This window comes from Chiloscyllium plagiosum, unplaced genomic scaffold, assembly GCF_037043375.1.
Source record: "Chiloscyllium plagiosum isolate Xiang-an unplaced genomic scaffold, Cpla_swu_hap1 HiC_scaffold_1, whole genome shotgun sequence".
NCBI classification, from domain to species: Eukaryota; Metazoa; Chordata; class Chondrichthyes; order Orectolobiformes; family Hemiscylliidae; genus Chiloscyllium; species Chiloscyllium plagiosum.
This window is the reverse complement of record NW_028270139.1, coordinates 110805444-110827491: the sequence shown is the minus strand read 5'-3', so window position 1 is coordinate 110827491 and position 22048 is coordinate 110805444. Positions and strand designations below refer to the sequence as shown.

General features: G+C 41.9%; 1 protein-coding gene across 1 annotated transcript in view; it reads left to right on the top strand.

Annotated features, from left to right (window-relative positions):
- The first annotated feature begins 2324 nt into the window (after positions 1–2324).
- cimip2b (ciliary microtubule inner protein 2B) overlaps positions 2325–22048 on the top strand; it is a 31473-nt gene continuing 11749 nt past the window's right edge. The window contains exons 1-5 of the mRNA XM_043701453.2: positions 2325–2501; positions 6551–6789; positions 8293–8468; positions 12073–12211; positions 18413–18634. Of these exons, the coding sequence (XP_043557388.2) occupies positions 2434–2501; positions 6551–6789; positions 8293–8468; positions 12073–12211; positions 18413–18634 (844 nt within the window). The 5' untranslated portion in view covers positions 2325–2433. The remainder of the gene's footprint in view (positions 2502–6550; positions 6790–8292; positions 8469–12072; positions 12212–18412; positions 18635–22048) is intronic.

Genomic DNA, 22048 nt, shown 5'->3' with positions numbered 1-22048 from the left:
CTAAAATATGTTGCATTTCAGTCAGACTCAGGATCCATCTCCTCTACCATTGACACAGTACTGTAGCTGTGATAAGTACTATCTCAGTAGATACTGAGACTTCTCCAACAATATCTCCTAGTCTCATGACATGAACAGAAATCCCAAAGAAAACAGTGTCTTTCATTTTTTTATGTTTATTTTAAGAAATGGAGAACCTTGCTGGATTCAGAAAAAAGCTGAAGCTGATTACATGATTATACTTTCAGGAGCTTCGGAACCAACCTGAATTGTATAGATATTCCAGCTAAAGCTAACGAAGGGCTGAGAGACAAGGCATCTACCTTCAGCCAATTCGAACCAAAGGAAAACATCAAAACCCATTATGTTAAAATGCATATTGATGCTTTCAGTCGCCTTTCCACCTTGTAATGGAAACACTGATGGGGAATATAAAGCTACACTGTTAGCTGAATTAACTTCCAAGTAAACTACTGAGATGGGCCAACAACGCCTGAAATGCTGTCTTTTATCACACGGTGGAGTTTGGAACTTGAATTATTTAAGCATACAATTCAGTTGCTGTTTGACCTCCAGAGAGGAGGACTGTAGGCTGAGCATCGCAGACCTTCCATAGATTGCTGCCTAGTAAGAAGCTTACTGACCTGCAAGCAGAAAAACTACTGGGCCCAGTTTGCTGAGTATTATCAGATATTGACCTCTGGGAAATTCTAACTCCCATCTAATTTTTAATACCTCAGAATTCATCAAAATTCACCATTTATAAACTCTGTCCTCTCCTGTCTTCTTTAATTTTCTGAGTGCTTGTGTGTGAAGGGAATAGAGTCATAGAATTGTCATAGAAATATAAAGCACGGAAACAGACCCCTAGATCCAACTTATCCATCCCAACCAGATATCCTAAATTAATCTAGTCCCATTTGCCAGCATTGGCCCATATCCCTCTAAACCCTTCCTATTCATATATTCATCCAGATGCCTTTTAAATGTTGTAATTGTACCAGCATCCACCATTTCCTCTGACAGCTCATTCTATACACACACCACTCTTGCAGGGAGACCAGAATTTCATGCAGTATTCCAGTAGTGGCCAAACCAATGTCCTGTACAGTCACAACATGACCTCTTAATTCCTACACGCAATGTACTGACTAATAAAGGGAAGCATGACAAATGCCTTCTTCACTCTCCTATCTACGTGGGACTCCACTTTCAAGGAACTATAAACCTGGATTCCAAGATCTCTTTGTTCAGCAGCACTCCCCAGGACCTTACCATTAATTTAGGATATCTGGTTGGCATGGACAAGTTGGATCTAGGGGTCTGTTACCGTGCTTTATATTAAGTCCTGCCCTGATTTGTCTTTCCAAAATGCAACACCCCTCATTTATCTAGATTAATGTCCAACTGCCACTTCTCAACCCATTGGCCCATCTGATTAAGATCCTGTTTTACTCTGAAGTCACCTTTTCAACTAGGAGAAAGTGAGGACTGCAGATGCTGGGGATCAGAGCTTAAAAATGTGTTGCTGGAAAAGCGCAGCAGGTCAGGCAGCATCAAAGGAACAGGAGAATGTACTCGGGCATAAGCCCTTCTTCAGGAAGAACCTTTTCAACTGTATACTACACTTCCAATTTTGGTGTCATTTGCAAACTTGCTAACCATACCCCCTATATTTGCATCCAAATCATTTATATACATAACAAAAAGCAGTGGTATCACCATTGTTAACAGCTAACCTGAGAATGCAACTTTTTAAAAAAAAGATTTTGTGATTTACACATGACAGAAGTGAAACTGTCACGGTATTCTAACAGATGAAAGGCTTAACAGACAATCAATTTTTCAATGTATAATTTCAGTTACATCACACTGTAAATTTTTGCTGTAAATTCTGTGTTACGATCGAGCCCTCCACAATCACCTGATAAAGGAGAGTCGCTCCGAAAGCTAGTGTGCTTCCAATTAAACCTGTTGGACTATAACCTGGTGTTGTGTGATTTTTAACTTTGTACACCCCAGTCCAACACCGGCATCTCCAAATCATATATATATATACATATATATACACTTTTTATGAATAAAGTATATTTTTGAAATAAAAAGGGATCAGTTCATGGCGAATGCAATGGCAGAGCAGGTCTGGCTGGGTTAAATGTTTCTGACGCGGGAGAGATCTCCCATTGCAGGGATCGTTGAATACGTTGTTTCTCCGGGATCAGTTGCCTTTTGGAATAGACGTGGGCGGTATCCGTGCTGCCGGAGCGATCCATCTCTCCGCCCCCAGAACCAATGAGACCGGTCCCCGGTGGGGGAACAGGGTTTCCCGGAGTCAGCACTGACCCATTCCCGGGAGAGAGAGGGTTTCCCGGAGTCAGCTCCCGGACACTCGGTAAAGCAGAGCCGCTGCACAGACTCGCCGCTTCTTGCCAGATGGCAACCGTGTACCGTCGGAAAGGAAGCGCCCCGCTGCTGACTCTGGAGCCTCACTATATCCCGGGGTGAGTGGTGTAACCGAGTTCACTAACAGTTAAACTGTTTTAAACTCCGGTTTTAAATGGTACTGATCGATAGGTGCATTGGTTACGTTTTGTTTATGTTGACATGAACCTTTCCGAACGACTTTTATCATCTTTTACATTCCGAGCAGCAGAGGCGATACTGTGTTTAATGTTTCTATAGTAACCTGCCTGGCAGTCCTTTAACACACACATCAAAACAATCTCATCCCTGTAGCAATGACTCTGTACTCAGTACCAGGACACTATCTCTATTATCATCGGGAACTCAGTCTTCCTTCTATTTAGCAACTTAGGAGAAAAACACAAATTACTGGAGAAATTCAGCAAGTCTGGAAACATCTGTTGGGAGAAAGCAGAGTTAATATTTTGAGTCTGGTGATTCTTCACCTAAAGTTCATCCAACATTCGTAGTTCTTGGTTTTATCTGAGTTATCCATTTGCTGACGACACCATCCAATGGAATGGCGCTTGAATCTCCAGGAGACTGGAAGTTTTGCCATGTCTGTATAAAGCCTTGTTTAACCGACATCTGGATTATTGCAGAGTTCTGAGTTCTGTACCTCAGGGAGAATCTGTTGGGTCTGCAGACAATGCAGTGCATATTCATCAGAATGATACTGAGGCTAAAAGGGTTAAATTAAAAGTATCTGCCCACATACATTAAGCATGTAATTATTTGAGTCATCCTATTCATGCATACAATGACAAGACCATGGACAGGTTGGTCTTGAACTTGGACCTTCTGGCTCAGAAGCAGGACAGTACCACCGGGCCACAAAACAGTGGCTTGCTGCAATTTCTTACCATTCAAGTAATAATCCTTCTTACTGTTATTCCTACTGAAATAGATGACCTCACATTTATTAACATTGTACTCCATCTGCAAATTTTGACACACTTCTCCCCAACTCCAAATCATCAATGTAAATTATGAATAATTGTGGTCCAAACACTGATCCCTGAGGCACACTACTAGTTACTGATTGCCAACCAGAAAAACACACATTTATCTCCACTTTTTGCATCTTGTTCATTAACCAACCCTCTATCCATGCTAATACATTGCCTGTAACACCTTGCATCTTTATCTTATGCAGCTGCCTTTTGTGTGGCACCTTGTTAAATGCCTTTTGGAAATCTAGATAAAGCACATCTACTGGGTCCCCGTTGTCCACTATGCTCATAACGTCTTCATAGAATTCCAATCGATTAGTTAAGCATGATCTTCCCTTCATGAATCCATGTTGCATCTGCCCGATGAGACAATTCCTTTCTAGGTGTCTTGCTATTTCTTCCTTGATAATAGACTTAAACACTTCCCCCACTACAGAAGTTAAGCTAACTAGTCTATAATTCCCCATATTTTGTCTACCTCCATTTTTTAAACAGTGGTGTCACATTTGCTGTTTTCCAATCTGCTGGAACTGCCCCAGAGTCCAGTGAATTTTGGAAAATTACACAAGTGCATTTGCTAATTCTCCCACCATCTTTGGGATGCATTCCAGCAGGGCCAGGAGACTCATCTACCCTTAGCTCCATGAGCTTGCCCAACATTACCTCTTTTCCTCATACCTTTGTCTCTTCATCAATTACTGGCATGTTATTTGTGTTTTCCACTGTGAAGACTGACACAAAATACCTATTCAATGCCGTGGCCATTTCCTCACATCATGTTACTAAATTCTCCCTTCTCATCCTCTAAAGGATCAATGTTTACTTTAGCCACTCTTTTTCATTTTATATATTTATAGAAACCTTTGCTATATGTCTTCATACTCTGAGCTAGTTTAGTCTCATTATCTGTCTTACTTTCCTTTATAGCTCTTTTTGTGGCTTTTTGTGGACCTTTGAAGCTTTTCCATTCTTCTAATTTCCCGATGATCTTGGCCTTCACTTTCAATTTGATAGCCTCCCTTATTGCTATAAACACCCATGGCAGGTTAGGAAGGGAGTCTGAATTGAAAGTGTGGAGCTCTGATTGTAAAGATCTGGGGAAGGGCAGGGTGTGCCCCAAACACCGCAAATTCCTCATCATAAGAGGTGGGATGCAGTAGTCACAGGGTCAGTGGTATTCAGGTAGGATTTGACAGTGTTGGATGTTAATTCAATGATGTGCTGGGAGTAGGAGTGTTGTCTACTGGGTAGCTTGCTGAACAAGAGGGAAACACCCCTTCTCTGCCTCACCCATGTTCTGTGCTATAAAGGCATTTGGCTCATTGATTCAGCCCCTCTTGTCATCTTTTACCTGTTACCATGGCCTGAGAAACCTGCTAATGAATTTAAAAATAGAATGATTGTTAAGGTGAAGGCAGGCTGAGTTATGATACCAATATCTGCTGACACCCTGGTGTGGCTTGCAAATAGAGTCATAGAGTCAAAGAGATGTACAGCATGGAAAGAGATCCTACAGTCCAACCCGTCCATGCCCACCAGATATCCCAACCCAATCTCGTCCCACCTGCCAGCACCCAGCCCATATCCCTCAAAACCCTTCCTATTCATATACCCACCCAGCTGCCTTTTAAATGTTGCAATTGTACCAGCCTCCACCACATTCTCTGGCAGCTCATTCCATACACATACCACCCTCTGTGGTCTCTTTTTATCTTCCCCTCTCACCCTAAACCTATGCCCTCTAGTTCTGGACTCCCCCACCCCAGGGAAAAGATTTTGTCTATTTTTCCTATCCATGCCCCTCATAATTGTGTAAACCTCTATAAGGTCACCCCTCAACCTCCGATGCTCCAGGGAAAACAGCCCCAGCCTATTCAGCCTCTCCTTATAGCTCAAATCCTCCAACCCTGGCAACATCCTTGAAAATCTTTTCTGAACCCTTTCAAGTTTCACAACATGTTTCTGATAGGAAGGAGATCAGAACTGTACACAATATTCCAAAAGTGGCCTAATCAATGTCCTGTACAACTGCAACATGACCTCCCAACTCCCGTACTCAATACTCTGGCCAATAAAGGAAAGCATACCAAACGCCTTCTTCACTATCCTATCTACCTGCGACTCCACTTTCTTGGAGCTATGAACCTGCACTCCAAGGTCTCTTTGTTCAGCAACACTCCCTAGGACCTTATCATTAAGTGTATAAGTTCTGCTAAGATTTGCTTTCTCAAAATGCAGCACCTCGCATTTATCTGAATTAAACTCCTTCTGCCACTTCTCAGCCCATTGGCCCATCTGATCAAGATCCTGTTGTAACTGAGGTAACCTTCTTTGCTGTCCACTACATCTCCAATTTTGGTGTCATCTGCAAACTTACTAACTATACCTCTTATGCTCATATCCAAACCATTTATATAAATGACAAAAAGTAGAGGACCCAGCACTGATCCTTGTGGCACTCCACTGGTCACAGGCCTCCAATCTGAAAAACAACCCTTCACCACCACCCTCTGTCTTCTACCTTTGAGCCAGTTCTGTATCCAAATGGCTAGTTCTCCCTGTATTCCATGAGATCTAACCTTGCTAACCAATCTCCCATGGGGAACCTTGTTAAACTCCTTACTTCTTTGTTACTTCTTCAAAAAACTCAATCAAGTTTGTGAGACATGATTTCCTATGCACAAAGCCATGTTGACTATCCCTAATCAGTCCTTGTCTTTCCAAATACATGTATATCCTGTCCCAAATGAACTTGTGCACAACTCTGGGACGTGAATGTTGAAGCAGTGCAGAGTGAGCATGTGCGTGGTGTCAGTTGATATAGCCATTATTGTATTGAAATTACCAAACTGAATCCCACAACTCAATAGAATCATAGAGTCATAGTTATAGAGTCATACAGCATGGAAACAGACCTTTCATGCCAAACATAACTAGTCCCACCTTCCTGCTCCTCGCCCATATTGAAGTTCTCCTTCAGATATTTTGAATTTAATTCTGACATAACCCCAGCCCACTCATTTTTCGAGGTTAAAAATTCAGCTTGATGTTTCAGGTTGCTGACTTGATAGTTCTGAAGTCGAACTATAGTGATATTCAGAAAACGTAACAGCTGCTCTGTGATATCTTTGTAGATATGCTGGTTATTGTCCTCAGTATAAATACAATATTGGACAACGCTACAGCAAGTTGACCTCTAAACTGCTCTCAGATCCTACAATAGCACATTCTCGACAATTACTTCTTCAGCCAAATCAGGATCAAGAAACTATCAATGACGTGAGTGCTGAACAACATCAAAGTCTACTTCAGAGTCGCAAGGTGATCAGGAAAGGCGAGAAACCAACTGACTTAATGGTTTCTGGATACACTGGTCAGTCACTTACTGTACTTCATATCTATCTTACCTCATGAAATTAAAGGTTGATTAGGTGTTAGAAGAGTGGATAAAGAGTGGAGGTGGAAAAAGCACAGCAGATCAAGCAGCATTGGGGAAAGGGGGAATCGATGTTTCAGGTCGAAACCTTCCATCAGGACTGGGGGAGGAGAACGAGGCTGTGCAATAAATAAAGGGAGGGGGTGGGGAGAAAGGTGATAGAAGAATGTAATATAAAGTTAAGACCAGCAATCATCCAGCCTATCTTAATTTTTACAAGACCAGGGCTATTAGCAAATCTGTTGTAGCTCTCAACTCACAAGTTTTCTTCCCACGTAGGATCATTCAGCTTGGTTAACTTTAACCTAAGCAACTCTTCTGAGAAAGAGAGAAGGAAAAAGCAGAGGATATCCTCATCACCAACTGTTGTTTTCCTCGAAAAAATAGTTACCAAGCAGCACTGGTGAATGACCAAGAATATGACACCCTATAGCACATAAGAAATGATTGGAAGAGGGCTGGTTAATAGCAATAATGTTAAAATCATCTTTAAGAATTCATCACCCTATTCCCAGTCAAATCAGACACTCTGCTGTTTAACTGGGCCCTTTATTTAGTGCAGCAATGTCCTCTGTCTGGTTCAACCTTAATCTCATTAATATTTATAAATCAAATTTCTATGATGTCATTTGGCTGTCACAATGTAAAACTACCAGTGATGAGGTGAAGACTATGAAAATAATTAGATTTATACTGGCTTTGTGGGGTCAGGGAGAACAATTGCTCCTCCAGCTCCTGCAAGTCTCTACTGCCCCCCGAGATGCTCCATCTTTCCACCAGTGAGATCCTACCTGACTCCCCCAAAAATGGCATAGCTCACTGCGGAGAATGGTCTGGGCTGCTTCAATTTCTCCTGTCAGCAGTCAGTCATTTCAATCTACAGTTAAGAAGATCCAAGCCTAAGATTGATATTGTTTCTGAAGATGAGCACTTGTGTATTTTGCCTCACTAATCTGAAATGCCTACCCATTTAACACCACCCCTCTCCAAACAAGGTGTCTGACATAAGACAGGAACTGACTGATAACAGAGGAAAATATGGCTAGAATGAGGTGAGATTAATGTTTTGACTATCACGGTCTATGGAAATAACACAACACCAGGTTATAGTCCAGCAGGTTTATTTGGAAGCACTAGCTTTCGGAGCTCTGTTCCTCCTGAAGGAGTGGTGCTCTGAAAGCTAGTGCTTCCAAATAAACCTGTTGGATTATAACCTGGTGTTGTATGATTTTAAGCTTTGTCCACCCCAGTCCAACACCAGCACCTCCAAGTTATGGAAATAGCAGTCTCATTTTATTATTCCATTCTTCTGTTACATGATAAGATTGTTTTATTACTTTATAATTGCTCTTCTGAGTCCTTAATCGTACTATGCACATTCAAAATTTTTATCAAACTTTAGCTAATGTATGTTTTTGTTTTTTCCATATTTCAAAACAGGCTTTATTCCCAGAAAGAAAAGCTATTTTTCAAAAACTTACAGAGAAACCTGTGCTGATGCTGTTGCAGATTTTGAGAGAGAACAGCTTAGGATTGCTGCGAAAAAACAGGAGATGGAATTAATAAATGCATTACAGACTGGGAGAACTAGAGCACAGACAGAGCAAGAGAAAAAAGTAACAGCATCCCTGTTTATTTTTAACCACTTGAATAGAATGTATACATTCCTGTTAACCTTTATACTTGCACACCAAAGAAAAAAAAATTCTCCTTCCCACTTTCTCTCCTTCATTTCTACCACTATTTGTATTCATTTAGGTCACATGATACCAGATTATAGTCCAACAGGTTATTTGAAATCGCAAGCTTTCAGAGTGCTGCTCCTTCATCAGGTGAAAACTTCACCAAATAAAGGAGCAGCATCCAAAAACTTGTGATTTCAAATAAACTATTGGACTATAACCTGGTGTCGTGTAACTTCTGACATCCACCCCCGTCTAACACCAACAGCTCCATATCGTGGATTAATTTAGGTTTAGTTTGTCATCTAATTATTTAATTTTCACTCTGTATCTAGTTGCAATTTTCGACATTGTTCCTTCAATTCCTGCTTTGTTGTTTGCAAGATCTTAATTTCAAAACCTCCATTTATGATATGGCATATTATAAACAACAGGGATATCAAATTTGATTTCCTTGGCAACTACAATTATTCCATTTTAAAAAATGTATTTATTGATACCCTCACATTTGATTCTTTATTTATCACCCAGTTGTCTATTATAGTTGAAGAGTGTGGTGCTGGAAAAGCACAGCAGGCAGGCAGCATTCAAGGAGCAGGAGAGTCGATGTTTTGAGCAAAAGCTCTTCATCAGGAATGTGGGAGTATGCCCGAGGTGGGGGGCTGAGAGATAAATGGGAGGGGGTGGGGCTGGAGGAAAGACAGCTGGGAATGCGAATGTAGATGAAGGTAGGATTGAAGGTGTTAGGTCATAGAGGAGGGTGGAACAGATAGGTGGGAAGGAAGATGGACAGGTAGGACAGGTCATGAGAGTGGTGCTGAGTTGGATAGTTGGATCTGGGATAAAGTGCGGGGGAGGGGAAATGAGGAAACTGGTGAAATCCACATTGATCCTGTGTGATTGGAAGGTCCCAAGGTGGACCTCCAGGCATCAGGTGGCTAGAGTTTGGTGGTGGAAGAGACCCAGGATCTGCATGTCCTTGACGGAGTGGGAGGGGAGTTAAAGTTTTGGCCACAGGTCAGGGGAGACAGGATGCCAACTTGCGGAACATTTCAGAGAACACTTCTGGGACATATGCACTGCCCTGTGTTATTGCTTGTACAGTATTCGGTCAAACTGCTGCGTACCTTCTGGTTTAGTTGCAGATGTACAGATTTTCATTTTCTGTTTGTTTTTACACATGTTGCATTCCATTTGTTCACCATGGCAGTAGCCAAAGATCAAGTCATGACCTTAATCAGGATTTTTCCCTTCTTGAATACACTTTGATGGCTCTCTAACAAGTTCTGCCTTGTCAGGCTTTTCCCTACTACATTCTGTGAAATAGTTTTATAAAATATTACTCTTGAAAGCTGATATTAAAAGTGATAGGTTTCTAGATCGTGTTTTGATCTTTTGAACTAATTGAACTACCTTGCTATGTTTCTTGACTTGCTCCCAAATATAATGAAGTTTGATTACATTTTTTTAGTTATTGCTGCATTTTTTTCATTCTTTCATTTACTTTTCATAAACATTTACTCCCTGCATCACTGATGCTCAGTAACAGCACTAATACATTACAATATAGCACAGGAACAGTCCCTTCGGCCCACCAAACCTGTCCTGATTCCTAATCCTTATTTAGACCCTCTACTTATTGCCCATATTCAGTTTCTATACTTCTGTCCCCTACCTCGTTTCTATCAAGGTACATGTTAAATGTTGCTAATATGCCTGCTTCCACTTCCTCCACTGATTGTGCATTCCAGGCACCGTACCTCTCCCCTAAGCTTTCACACTCTCTCCTTGAACCTGTGCCTTTTTGTTGTTTACTTTTCTACCCTGAGAAATAGCTGCTGACTATCCATCTTGTCGATGCCTTTCATAATTTTGTAGAACTCTATCAGATCACCAGTCTGTCTCCGTCTTTCCAGTGAAACCAATCAGAGTTTATTCAACCTGCCCTCATAACTAAAATCCTCCACACCAGGCAATATCCTGGTAAACCTTTTCTGCACCCCCTCCAAAGCATCCATGTTCTTCTGGTGGCATGGCGACCAGAACTGCACGCAATATTCCAAATGTGGCCTAACTAAAGTTTTATACAGCTGTAACACAACATGCCAACTTTTATATTTGATATCCTGGCTGGTGAAGGCAAGCATGTATGCATTCTTGACTACCTTATCCAACTGCTTTGCCACTTTGATGGATCTGTGGATCTGTACGTCAAGATTCCTTTGTATGTAAATGCTTCTGAGGGTTCTGCCATTTATTGTATAACTTCAGCCTGAATTTGATCTTTCAAAATGCATCACCTCAAGTTTGTCCGGATTAAGGTCCATTTGCCATTTCACTGACCAAATCTGCAATCTATCTTTATCCTGCAATATTGCTTTGATAATCCTCCTCACTAACTGCAACTCTGCCAATTTTGGGGTCATCCACAAACTTACTAATCAGACCACTTACATTTTCCTCCAGATCATTTATACATATTACAAACAATATAAGTCCCAGCATGATCCTTGCAGAACACCACTCAGTGACTGATCTCCATTCCAAAAAGCACCCATCCACCACAACTCTCTGTCTTCTATGACTCAGCCAGTTTTGTATCCATCTACCCAACTCACCCTAGATCCCATGAGACTCTACCTGCTGTATCAGCCTGCCAAGAGGTACCTTATCAAATGCCTTACTAAAGTCCATGTAGACAACATTCTTGTCACCTTCTCAAAAAAACTCAATCAAGTTGGTGAGACATGACCTTCCTTACACAACTCATGTTGCCTACCACTAATAAGTTCATTGTGTACCATCTACAAGATGCACTGCAGAAATTCACCAAAGATTTTCAAACAGCACCTTCCAAACATACAACCACTTCCACCTAGAAGGACAAGGGCAGCAGATACGTGTGAATACCACCACCTGCAAGTTTCCTCTGCAAGCCACTCACCATCCTGGCTGTATGGCCATTCCTTCAGTGTTGTTAGGTCAAAACTCTGGAATTCCCTCCTAAACCACATTGTGGGTCTACCTGCAAAAGATGGACTGCGGTGGTTCAAGAAGGCAGCTCACCATCACCTTCTTAGAGGCAATAAATGCTGGCCCAGCCAGTGACACCCACATCTTATGATTTTTTTTGAAGCATGGCATGTTGGCATCACTGACAAGGCCAGCATTTGTTGCTTATCCCTAATGCCATAAAATTGAGGGACTTGTTAGGCAGTTTCAATACTGCTGTGGGTCTAGTGTAAACCAGATCAGATAAAGACAGCAGATTTACTTCCCTAATGGGTATTATTGGAATGGTATAATAAAAAGTGAAATTTGTCACCGTTACTGTCAATATCTTTATATTTCAGACATATTTATTGAATTTAAGTTCCACTAGCTGCCATTAGTCTGAATTTATTGATTAGTTGTCCAGCATTACTATCATGCTACTATATCACCACTAGGCTGCTGGTTTGTTTGTTTTCAGAACATTAAAACATACTTTTTTTAATGTCATTTGCACTTGAAACTAATATTTCTTCTTTCTTCTCAGCTTTTAACAGTCAATTACAGGACCCCTCTTAAAGCAATTACGAACAATCCCATTCCTTGGAAATTCGATAATTCTTACAAAGCACTGACCTCTCCATACTTCATGCAAAATAAAGACCCAAATAAACATTTTATTTCAGGTGAGTATGTGAGGTTGTTTGCTGATTTGTGAATTTGTAGCTGTTAATACTGATATTAATATTGATTAATGGAATGCCTAAGATTAAAACGGCATTGAATCTTTTTCAAGGCTGACCGATAACCATGTAGTGCAATACTGATCCATACTGTCCATGAAAATCACAAATAGGACTCAACTGATTTAAATTAGCTGGTCTGAAACAGGACTGTTGTTGAAGTCATACAAGTATCCTCAGTATCACTGTTATTACAAACTCTCTTACAACTTTCTGTATCCACTTTCTTCTTGGAGATGCAACTGGATAGCAAATGTCGCAATGCTTGTTGTCTCTGTGTTATTTAATTTTCTCTCTTTCAGCTGTTTTACCTTTAACTCACATTTTGCTTTTCTGCCTTCGTTTAAAGTTTCTATATCCTTTCCAAGATGGCGGCAGAGTAGGATGCTTCAGCCAGAGCTTGTCCAATCCGTTTGTTTCTTTTTCTTTTCTTTTCATTTCTCATCTTTTTTTTTCTTTCGTCTTTCCTCTCGGTGACATCCTGAACTCCCAGTCCCAGTCTCTGGAAAGGCATCCCCTTGGTCCAGCATGGTGGTCTCTCAGTACATGGCAGTCTGTCAGCCCGGCATGATGGTCTTTCGGTGGCCTGTTAGGGGTCTGTCCGCCCAGCGTGTCTCATTGTAGATTTCTGGCCTTGAGGTGATTCCAAAGCAGTCTCCCAGTTTCGAGAGCCTCGAGGTGATGCTGCCTGGCTCGCTGTAATCTTCCAGTCTCCTGTTTGTCTCCTGCTGGAGAAACTCAGCAGGTCGGGCAGCATCTCTGGAGAAAGAAACATTCATATTTTGAGTCCAGAGTGATATTGGGTGCAAAACATTAACTCCGTTTCTCTCTTTGAAGATGCTGCTTTTATTTAAGATCGTCAGCAACCACAGTATTTTAATTTTATTTCATAGTGAGTTCAAGAGCCTTCCAAAGAATATTCCAGTTAAAACATTTTGTAATGGAATAAACCATCTGCCAATGAGCTGTGATCAAATTACCTGATCTAAATACTTCCTGCTGAGTTTATTGAACACAATTTATTACCACCTTAAATTAATACTAAAATAAAAGATCATCTCTCAATGAGACCATTACAGTGAATTAAGAGTCCCATTAATTACTAACTGAGCCAATCAGGATCCACAGGAAGTTGCTCCACTTAAAGTCTTTGTAACCTGGCTTTCACAACTGCCTGCACAAACTTTATTAAACTTCTGCTCACATGCAGTTTGGAAAAAGTTCTATTTGGTTTTCATAATTTCCAAAATGACTTTTTAAAAACTCACTTCATCAATGCATGTTGGCATCCACAGTGCAACTGGAGTATGTACGCACAGCCTACTTGATATTTCAGTCATTGACAAAAATGATAGGGGTTGGAATTTATGATGTCCTCTGATTTTATCGTCATCATCCTGTCCCATCCCTGAGACCGTCGTTCCTGTGAAAACATCCTCAGCAGACCATCCACCAAAGAGCTTCTGGGCTTCATTCGCTTCACCTGTCTCCGAACCTGGGCATCAACTCACCGATGCTTCATATTGATTCAAAGCTATTATTCTCCTACTATGGGTCAATCATTAGACTCTTAATTCCAGATTTCTTTTATTCTTGAGTTCAAATTCCATCAACTGCCAGGGCAGGATTTGAACCCAGATACCCATAACATTGCTGGTGTCTCTGGATTAATACTCTGGCAATAATATCATTGCCTTCTCCAAATCTTGGTAACCCTGTGAAAATCAAGATGATTGGTCACCATTTTTCCTCAGACACTACCGTTATTGTAAAAACCAAAAGAACTGGACGTCACTAAGCTGGAGAGAGTTCAGAAGAGATTTACCAAGATGTTCCCAGGTATGGAAGTTATAAAGACCAGAATTTTTTTCACTGGAGCATAGGAGGTTGAGAGGTGACCTTATTGACATTTATAAAATCATGAGGGGTGTAGATGGGATTAGTGGGAGGTGTCTTTTCCCCAAGATGAAGGATTTCAAGACTAGGGGTCATATTTTTAAAATGAGAGATTTAAAAAAATACATGACAGTGGTTTTACACAGAGGTGATTTGCACATGGCATGAACCTCCTGAGAAAGTGGTGGATATGGGAACAGTTTCAACATTTAAAAGACATTTAGATAAGTCCATGACTAGGAGAGGTTTGGAGGGATATGGGCAAGGAGCAAGCAGGTGAGATCAATTCAGTTTGGGATTATGTTCGGCATGGACTGGTTGGATCGCAGGTTCTGTTCCATGCTGTATGACTCTATAGCTGTGGATGCAGGAAGTCAGAAGCAAAACCAGAAATTGCTGGAAAAACCCAGCAGGTCCGGCAGCATCTGTGACACGAAAGCAGAATTAATATCCAGCGACCCTCCTTCAGCAATTAAATCAGTCGCCTGTTGCAACGTCGTTAGAGCCAAACGGTTGTGCTGTTTAAAGAATGATGTGGAGGAGCTGGTGTTGAACTGGGGTGGACAAAGTTAAAAATCACACAACACAGGTTTATTTGGAAGCACTAGCTTTCGCAGCACTGCTCCTTCATCAGGTAGCTGTGGAGCAGGACACAGAATTTATAGCGAAAGATTACAGTGTAATGCAACTGAAATAATATATTGAACAAACCTAGGTTGCTGTTAAATCCTTCATCTTTTAGAGTGAGTTTAAAAAATGTCACATCAGCTTAGTGCCCTTCCCCCAACACAACTTTGGTAAGCAAGTTTGGTCTCCTGCTGAACTTGGCAGTGTCTGGCCACTGGTTCTACTGGTTTCTCAGGTTCAGTCTGTTCCTGGCCAGATATTTCAATGGTGAAATGCTGCCTTTAGATTTGATTACATTTGTTGGTGCTGTAATAGCAGGTGGGGTGGGGGTTGGGGTGTCGGGGGAGGGGGCGGTGCGCGAGGGTGCATTTCTCACGCAGATTGTTACAGTGATAGGAGCTAAAGTTGCATTTCCTGCACACCGCACTCTAAAGAGATGCCTGAAAATGAAGGCCAGCAGTGCTAAACCATGACAGAATAAGAAGGAAAATACCAGTGAGAAAGTAGCAGCAATGCCAGCAACTATTACTGGTTCCCCAAACACAGGAAATGCTGGAGACTAGGTGACCATTTCATTACCGGGCCTGAAACAGCCAATCTGACCTCCCGATCACCATCTATTTCAATGCCCTCTCCTAATCCCCCTCTGACATGTTCATGTTTGGCCTCCTCCATTGCCACAGTGAATTCGATTGCAAATTGCAGGAACAACATCTCATCTTCCGCCTAGGCAGCCTACAGCCTACAGGTTTTAATGTTGAGCTGTCCAATTTCAAATAACCTTCCCACCCATCCCCCAACTTCCCTTGCAGCCCCGCCTCCTCCCTTCCATTTCATCTCCCGACTCTTCCCTCCTATCGACCCAACTGGCCTCAGCATAGTCCTCACTAGCTTCACTACCTCCCCACCCACAACCTCATCCTGTGCCCAACCCATACTCTCCTCCCCATCTCCTTGACCTGACTTTACCTATTTTCTTTCCCACCGATCTGCTTCGCCCTTCCCACTGACCTACCAAAATAACCCCCAACTGCATCCACCTATCACTATGCCACCTACCTTTCCCCCAGCCCCACCCTCTCCCTTCATTTATCTCTGAGCTTCCTTCTCCCTCCCAGGCCTGATGAGGGGTTTTGACCTGAAATGTTCTGATGCTGCCTGGCTCGCTGTGATCTTCCAGCCTCCTGTTTGTCTCCTGCTGGAGAAACTCAGCAGGTCGGGCAGCATCCCTGGAGAGAGAAACATTCATATTTTGAGTCCAGAGTGATATTGGGTGCAAAACATTAACTCTGTTTCTCTCTTTGAAGCTGCTGCTTTTATTTAAGATCTCCAGTATTTTAATTTTATTTCATAGTAAATTCAAGAGACTCCCAAAGAATATTCCAGTTAAAACATTTTGTAATGGAATAAACCATCTGCCAATGAGCTGTGATCAAATTACCTGATCTAAATACTTCCTGCTGAGTTTATTGAACACAATTTATTACCACCTTAAATTAAAATTAAAATTAAAATAAAAGATCATCTCTCAATGAGACCATTACAGTGAATTAAGAGTGCCATTAATTACTAACTGAGCCAATCAGGATCCACAGGAAGTTGCTCCACTTAAAGTCTTTGTAACCTGGCTTTCACAACTGCCTGCACAAACTTTATTAAACTTCTGCTCACATGCAGTTTGGAAAAAGTTCTATTTGGTTTTCATAATTTCCAAAATGACTTTTTAAAAACTCACTTCATCAATGCATGTTGGCATCCACAGTGCAGCTGGAGTATGTACACACAGCCTACTCGATATTTCAGTCATTGACAAAAATGATAGGGGTTGGAATTTATGATGTCCTCTGATTTTATCGTCATCATCCTGTCCCATCCCTGAGACCATCGTTCCTGTGAAAACATCCTCAGCAGACCATCCACCAAAGAGCTTCTGGGCTTCATTCGCTTCACCTGTCTCCAAATCCGGGCATCAATTCACCGATGTTTCATTTTGATTCAAAGCTATCATTCTCCTACTAATGATCTTCTGGCTTTAATTCTGAACTCCTACCAATTATTACTGTTTATTTCTTATTGCCCATTTACCCTGTCTTTTATAATTCCTCATGTTTATGTAACTAAACCAAAAACTTGCATTCTCCCAATCTATCCAGAAGTGATTTTTGGTTCCCACTCCAAGCACAAGCCCAAAATCTATTTCCATTTTTGGTCTTTTTTTAACTTATTTTCCAGTTACTGTTCATTTCCCCCTCACTTCTCCGATCATGGCTCCTTCCACTTGTCCACTCTGCTGTCCCCATTTCTTCCCCTAGTGCTCCTCAATCATCCAGCATCTTTATCCCAGATTATTCTCCCTGTTGTAAAACTCTATTGAGCCCTTTTGTGCATCCCTTAGCATCCTCTGATTGGCTTAGTATAAGCAACAACCATAATTGCTCCATCTCCCTCCCCAATTGACCTTTCTGCTCCATGTGCCAGATGACTGTTAACTTTCGCAATTTCCTTCCCTTACGACTCCCCCTTTTCTGTAGATTCTGCAGCTCAGCTCTCACTATCCTCCTCAGCATCACGTTCAGAATCTCCATGATGTTCATGAATAAAACCCTGCTAACCATACACTTAATCTGAATGACTGCATTAACATCAAGGCATTAATGGAAACCCAGCTGAGAAGTGTTGACATCTTCCCAGTTAATGTAGCCCCTTTGCCAAGCTACATCTTGCACCAATTTTCCTTTTTATTCGTTAATTGGATGTGGGTGTCACTGGCTGGGTCAACATTTATTGTTCATTCCTAATGTGCTGGAATTAGTGATCATGAGCTACTTTCTTGAATCACAGTAGTCCTTGAAGTATATATTCACCTTCAATGCTGTTGGAACCCAAAGTTTGACCCAGTAACTGTGAAAAAATGCCAATATACTTCCAAGATAGGATGGTGAGTGGCTTGGAGTGGAACTTGCGCTTGTGGAGATTCCATGCATATGCCCACCTTGTCATTCTAGGTGGTAGAGTTTATAGGCTTGCAAGATGTTGTTTGAGGAGTTTTGGTGAGTTACTGCAGTGCATCTTGTATACTACTGTCACTGTGCATTGCTGGTTGCGAGAGTGAGTGTTGACGGTGTTAGATGTGGCGCCAGTCAAGTGGGCTATTTTGTCCTAGATGGTGTTAAGCTTCTTGAGTGTTGTTGGATCTGCAAGCACCTAGGCAAGTGGCAAATATTCCATCACGTCCCTGACTTGTGCCTTGGAGATGGCAAAAAGTCTTTGAGAAGTCAGAATGTGAGCTATCTGCCACAGAATTCCAGGAGGACGGATGTTTGAATATGATTCAAACAAAAGCAAAACTCTGGATATTCGAGATCTGAAATAAAATCAGAAAATGGTGGAGAGACCCATCTGTGGAGAAAGAGAAGCAAAGTTAATGTTTCAAGTTCAATAACTCTTCTTCAGAACAGATGTTGTCAGACCTGCTGAGTTTCTCCAACACGTTTTGTTTCTCTATGTGATTTAAAGGGTCTGCCACATGGTACTTAGTTTTCCAAGGACAGCACATTGATTGCAAACTTTACTACTGTGTTTTGGTGAGCAGAGTTTAAAGCTGTACTTTTTGTTTCACAGGGTACACAGGGTATGTACCTCGAGCTCAATTTCTGCTTGGATCCAGCTATCCTACCCTGACTAATTGTGCGTTGATTGAATTTGATCAAATGCTTAATAAGACAAAATCTGCATCAATTCCAACTGAGAACTCAGTGAAAGAGAATGAAACTTTACCCAGGATTAGTCACATTTATCCTTCAGAAATAGGCATGTTGCCTCAATATACAGGCCATATACCAGGTAAGATATAGGATTAATACAATTCTATGCACCATAGCTTAGGAAAGACATATTAGCCTTAAAGAGCATCAATTTACAAGCATGTTACCTTAATTTCAAGTGTTAATTGCAAGAAAAGGTTACACAAATTAAGATTGTATTATCTTGAATTTAGAAAGGGATAATTTGATTAGATGTTCAATAAATTAAGGTGAGCAGATATAGTAATTGAGAGGAACTATTTCCACTGGTTGGGGAATCTGGTACAGGCGTTATTGTCAAATCGCTTTAGGAGTAAACTTAGGAAACACATCTGCACAAAACCTGGTAGAAAGAATATAAGAACATAAGGACTAGGAGCAAGAGTTGGCCGTTCGGCCCTTTGAACCTGCTCCACCTCTCAGTAAGATCATGGCTAATCTTTCTTTGGACTCAGATCCACTTTCCCGCTTTTTCACCATATCCCTTAATTCTTTTATTTTTCAAAAAAGTATCTATGTTAGCTTTAAAAGCGATTACTGAAGTAGCGTCAACTACTTCCCTGGGCAAGGAATTCCATAGATTAACAACCCTCTGGGTGAAGAATTTACTTCTCATTTCAGTTCTAAACCTATTTCCTCTAATCTTGAAGCCATGCCCTCTTTTCTTGGTCTCATCCACCAGTGGAAACATCCTATCTATTTCTATTTTATTGGCTCCCTTCATAATTGTATATGTTTCTACAAGATCCCCTCTAAGTCTTCTGAATTCCAGTGAATATAACCCCTATCTACTCAGCCTTTCCTCATAAGCCAATTCACTCAATTCTGGAATCTATCTCATGAACCTCCTCTGCATCCCCTCCAGTGCTAGTACATCCTTTCTTAAGTAAGGAGATCAAATCTGCATGCAAGTACTCCAGGTGTGGCCTCACCAGCACCTTGTACAGCTGCAACATAACCTCCCTGCTTTTAAACTCAACCCCTTTAACAATAAAAGACAAAATTCCATTCACCTTCCTAACTAGTTGTACCTGCAGACCAACCTTCTGCGATTCATGCACAAGGACACTCAGGTCCCTTTGCAAATCAACATGCTGCAACTTTTTACCATTCAAGTAATAATCTATTTGCTGTTACTCCTACCAAAATGTATGACTTCACATTTACTAACATTGTATTTCATCTGCCAGACCTTTGCCCACTCATTCAATGTATTTATGTTCCTCGGCAAAGTTTCACAGTGCTCTGCACACTCTACTCTGTCACTGATCTTCGTGTCATTAGCAAATTTTGACACCATACATGTAGTCCCCAACTCCAAATTGTCTATGTAAATTGTGAATAATTGTGGTCCTAACACTGATCCCTGAGCCACACCACTACTCACTGATTGCCAGCCAGAATAGCACTCATTTATCCCCACTCTTTGCATCCTATCAGTCAACCAATCCTCTATCCACGCTAATAGCCTACCCCGACCTTATGCAGCAGCCTCACGTGGGGCACCTTGTCAAATGATTTTGGAAATCTAGGTACACCACATCCACTGGGTCCTCGTTGTCTACCTTGATTGAAATGTCTTTATGGAATTCCAAAAGATTTATGAAGCATGACCTGCCCTTTATGCTGTGTCTGTACAATGGGACAATGTTTTTCGAGATGTGCTGCTATTTCTTCCTTGATAATAGACTCAAGCATCTTCCCCACGACCGAGGTTAAGCTCACTGATCTATAATTCCCCACCTTTTGTCTACTTCCCTTTTTAAACAGTGGTGTCTCATTTGCTATTTTCCAATCTGCTGGAACTTCCATCGATTTGGAAAATTACCAGCAGTTCACCTGCTCTTTCTCCCACCATCTCTTTTAGTACCCTGGGAGACATTCCATTGGAACTCTTGAACTCATTGGAAATTTGGAACTCTTTTCCGCAAATGGCAATTGTTGCAACATCAGTTATTAATTTTAAAGCTGAGGTTGATTACTTAATAGATGTTTGTTAAGCAAAGTTATTAAGAAAGATGCAGCAAATGCAGGACTATGAAGTTAGGACACTTACCATGCAGGATAATGCATTATTAGATAATTCCAGTGAATCAAATAAAGCCAGTAAAGATTTCACAAGTTGGAATACATAAATTAATTGACAACATACTTTAAGCCCTTGATCTAACTCTTATATTGAGAGAAGCCACAATACAGTAGATGTGCGTTGGCAGATCCTTTGCAACTTTTTGGTGGACCGTGAGGGGATGACATGCCCAAAGTTGACAACCTCTGGTATAAGAGGGTAAAAATAAGGACTGCAGATGCTGGAAATCAGATTCTGGAGTAGAGTGATGCTGGAAAAGCACAGCAGGCCAGGCATCTGAGGAGCAGGAAAATCGATGTTTTGGGCAAAAGCCCTTCATCAGGAATAGAGGTAGGAGTGGAGAGTGGAGAGATAAATGAGAGGGGGGTGGGGGTGGGGGTGGGGAGAAAGAAGCAAAAAATACAATGGGTGAATGGGGGTGGGGATGAAGGTGATAGGTCAGAGAGGAGGGTGGAGTGGATAGGTGGAAAGGAAGGACAGGTCATGAGGGCGGTGCTGAGCTGGAAGGTTGAAGCTGGAGTGAGGTGGGCGAAGGGGAAATGAGGAAACTGGTGAAATCCACATTGATGCCCTGGGGTTGAAGTGTTCTAAGGCAGAAGATGAGGCGTTCTTCCTCCAGGCATCGGGTGGTGAGGTTGCGACGGTGGAGGAGGCTCAGGACCTCCATGTCCTCGGCAGAGTGGGAGGGGGAGTTGAAATGTTGGGCCACAGGGTGGTGGGGTTGATTGGTACGGGTATCCCAGAGATGTTCCCTAAAGCGCTCTGCTAGGAGGCATCCAGTCTCCCTAATGTAGAGGAGACTGCATCGGGAGCAACGGATACAATAAATGATATTAGTGGATGTGCAGGTAAAACTTTGATGGATGTAGAAGGCTCCTTTGGGGCCTTAGATGGTGGTGAGGGAGGAGGTGAGGGCACAGATTTTGCAATTCCTGCGATGGCAGGGGAGGGTCCCAGGATGGGAGGGTGGGTTGTTGGGGGGCGTGGACCTGACCAGGTAGTCACTGAGGGAACGGTCTTTGCGGAAGGCGGAAAGGGGTGGGGAGGGAAACATATCCCTGGTGTGGGGTCCATTTGGAGGTGGCGGAAATGTCAACAGATGATGTGGTTTAGGCGAAGGTTAGTAGGGTGGAAGGTGAGCACCAGGGTGTATCTGTTCTTGTTACGGTTGGAGGGGTGGGGTATACCTCTGGTATAAGGAATAGTTGCACCTTCACAGGCCACACTTCAATACATGATGAGCTGCATTTTATACATCCCTGACAAATAGCTGGTAGGGTTGTTGGTGCACTCTTCCCCCAGCCATACAACCCTACACAATCCAGCTCAGACTGAAGGAAGAACATATCAGTGTGTCAAATGTGA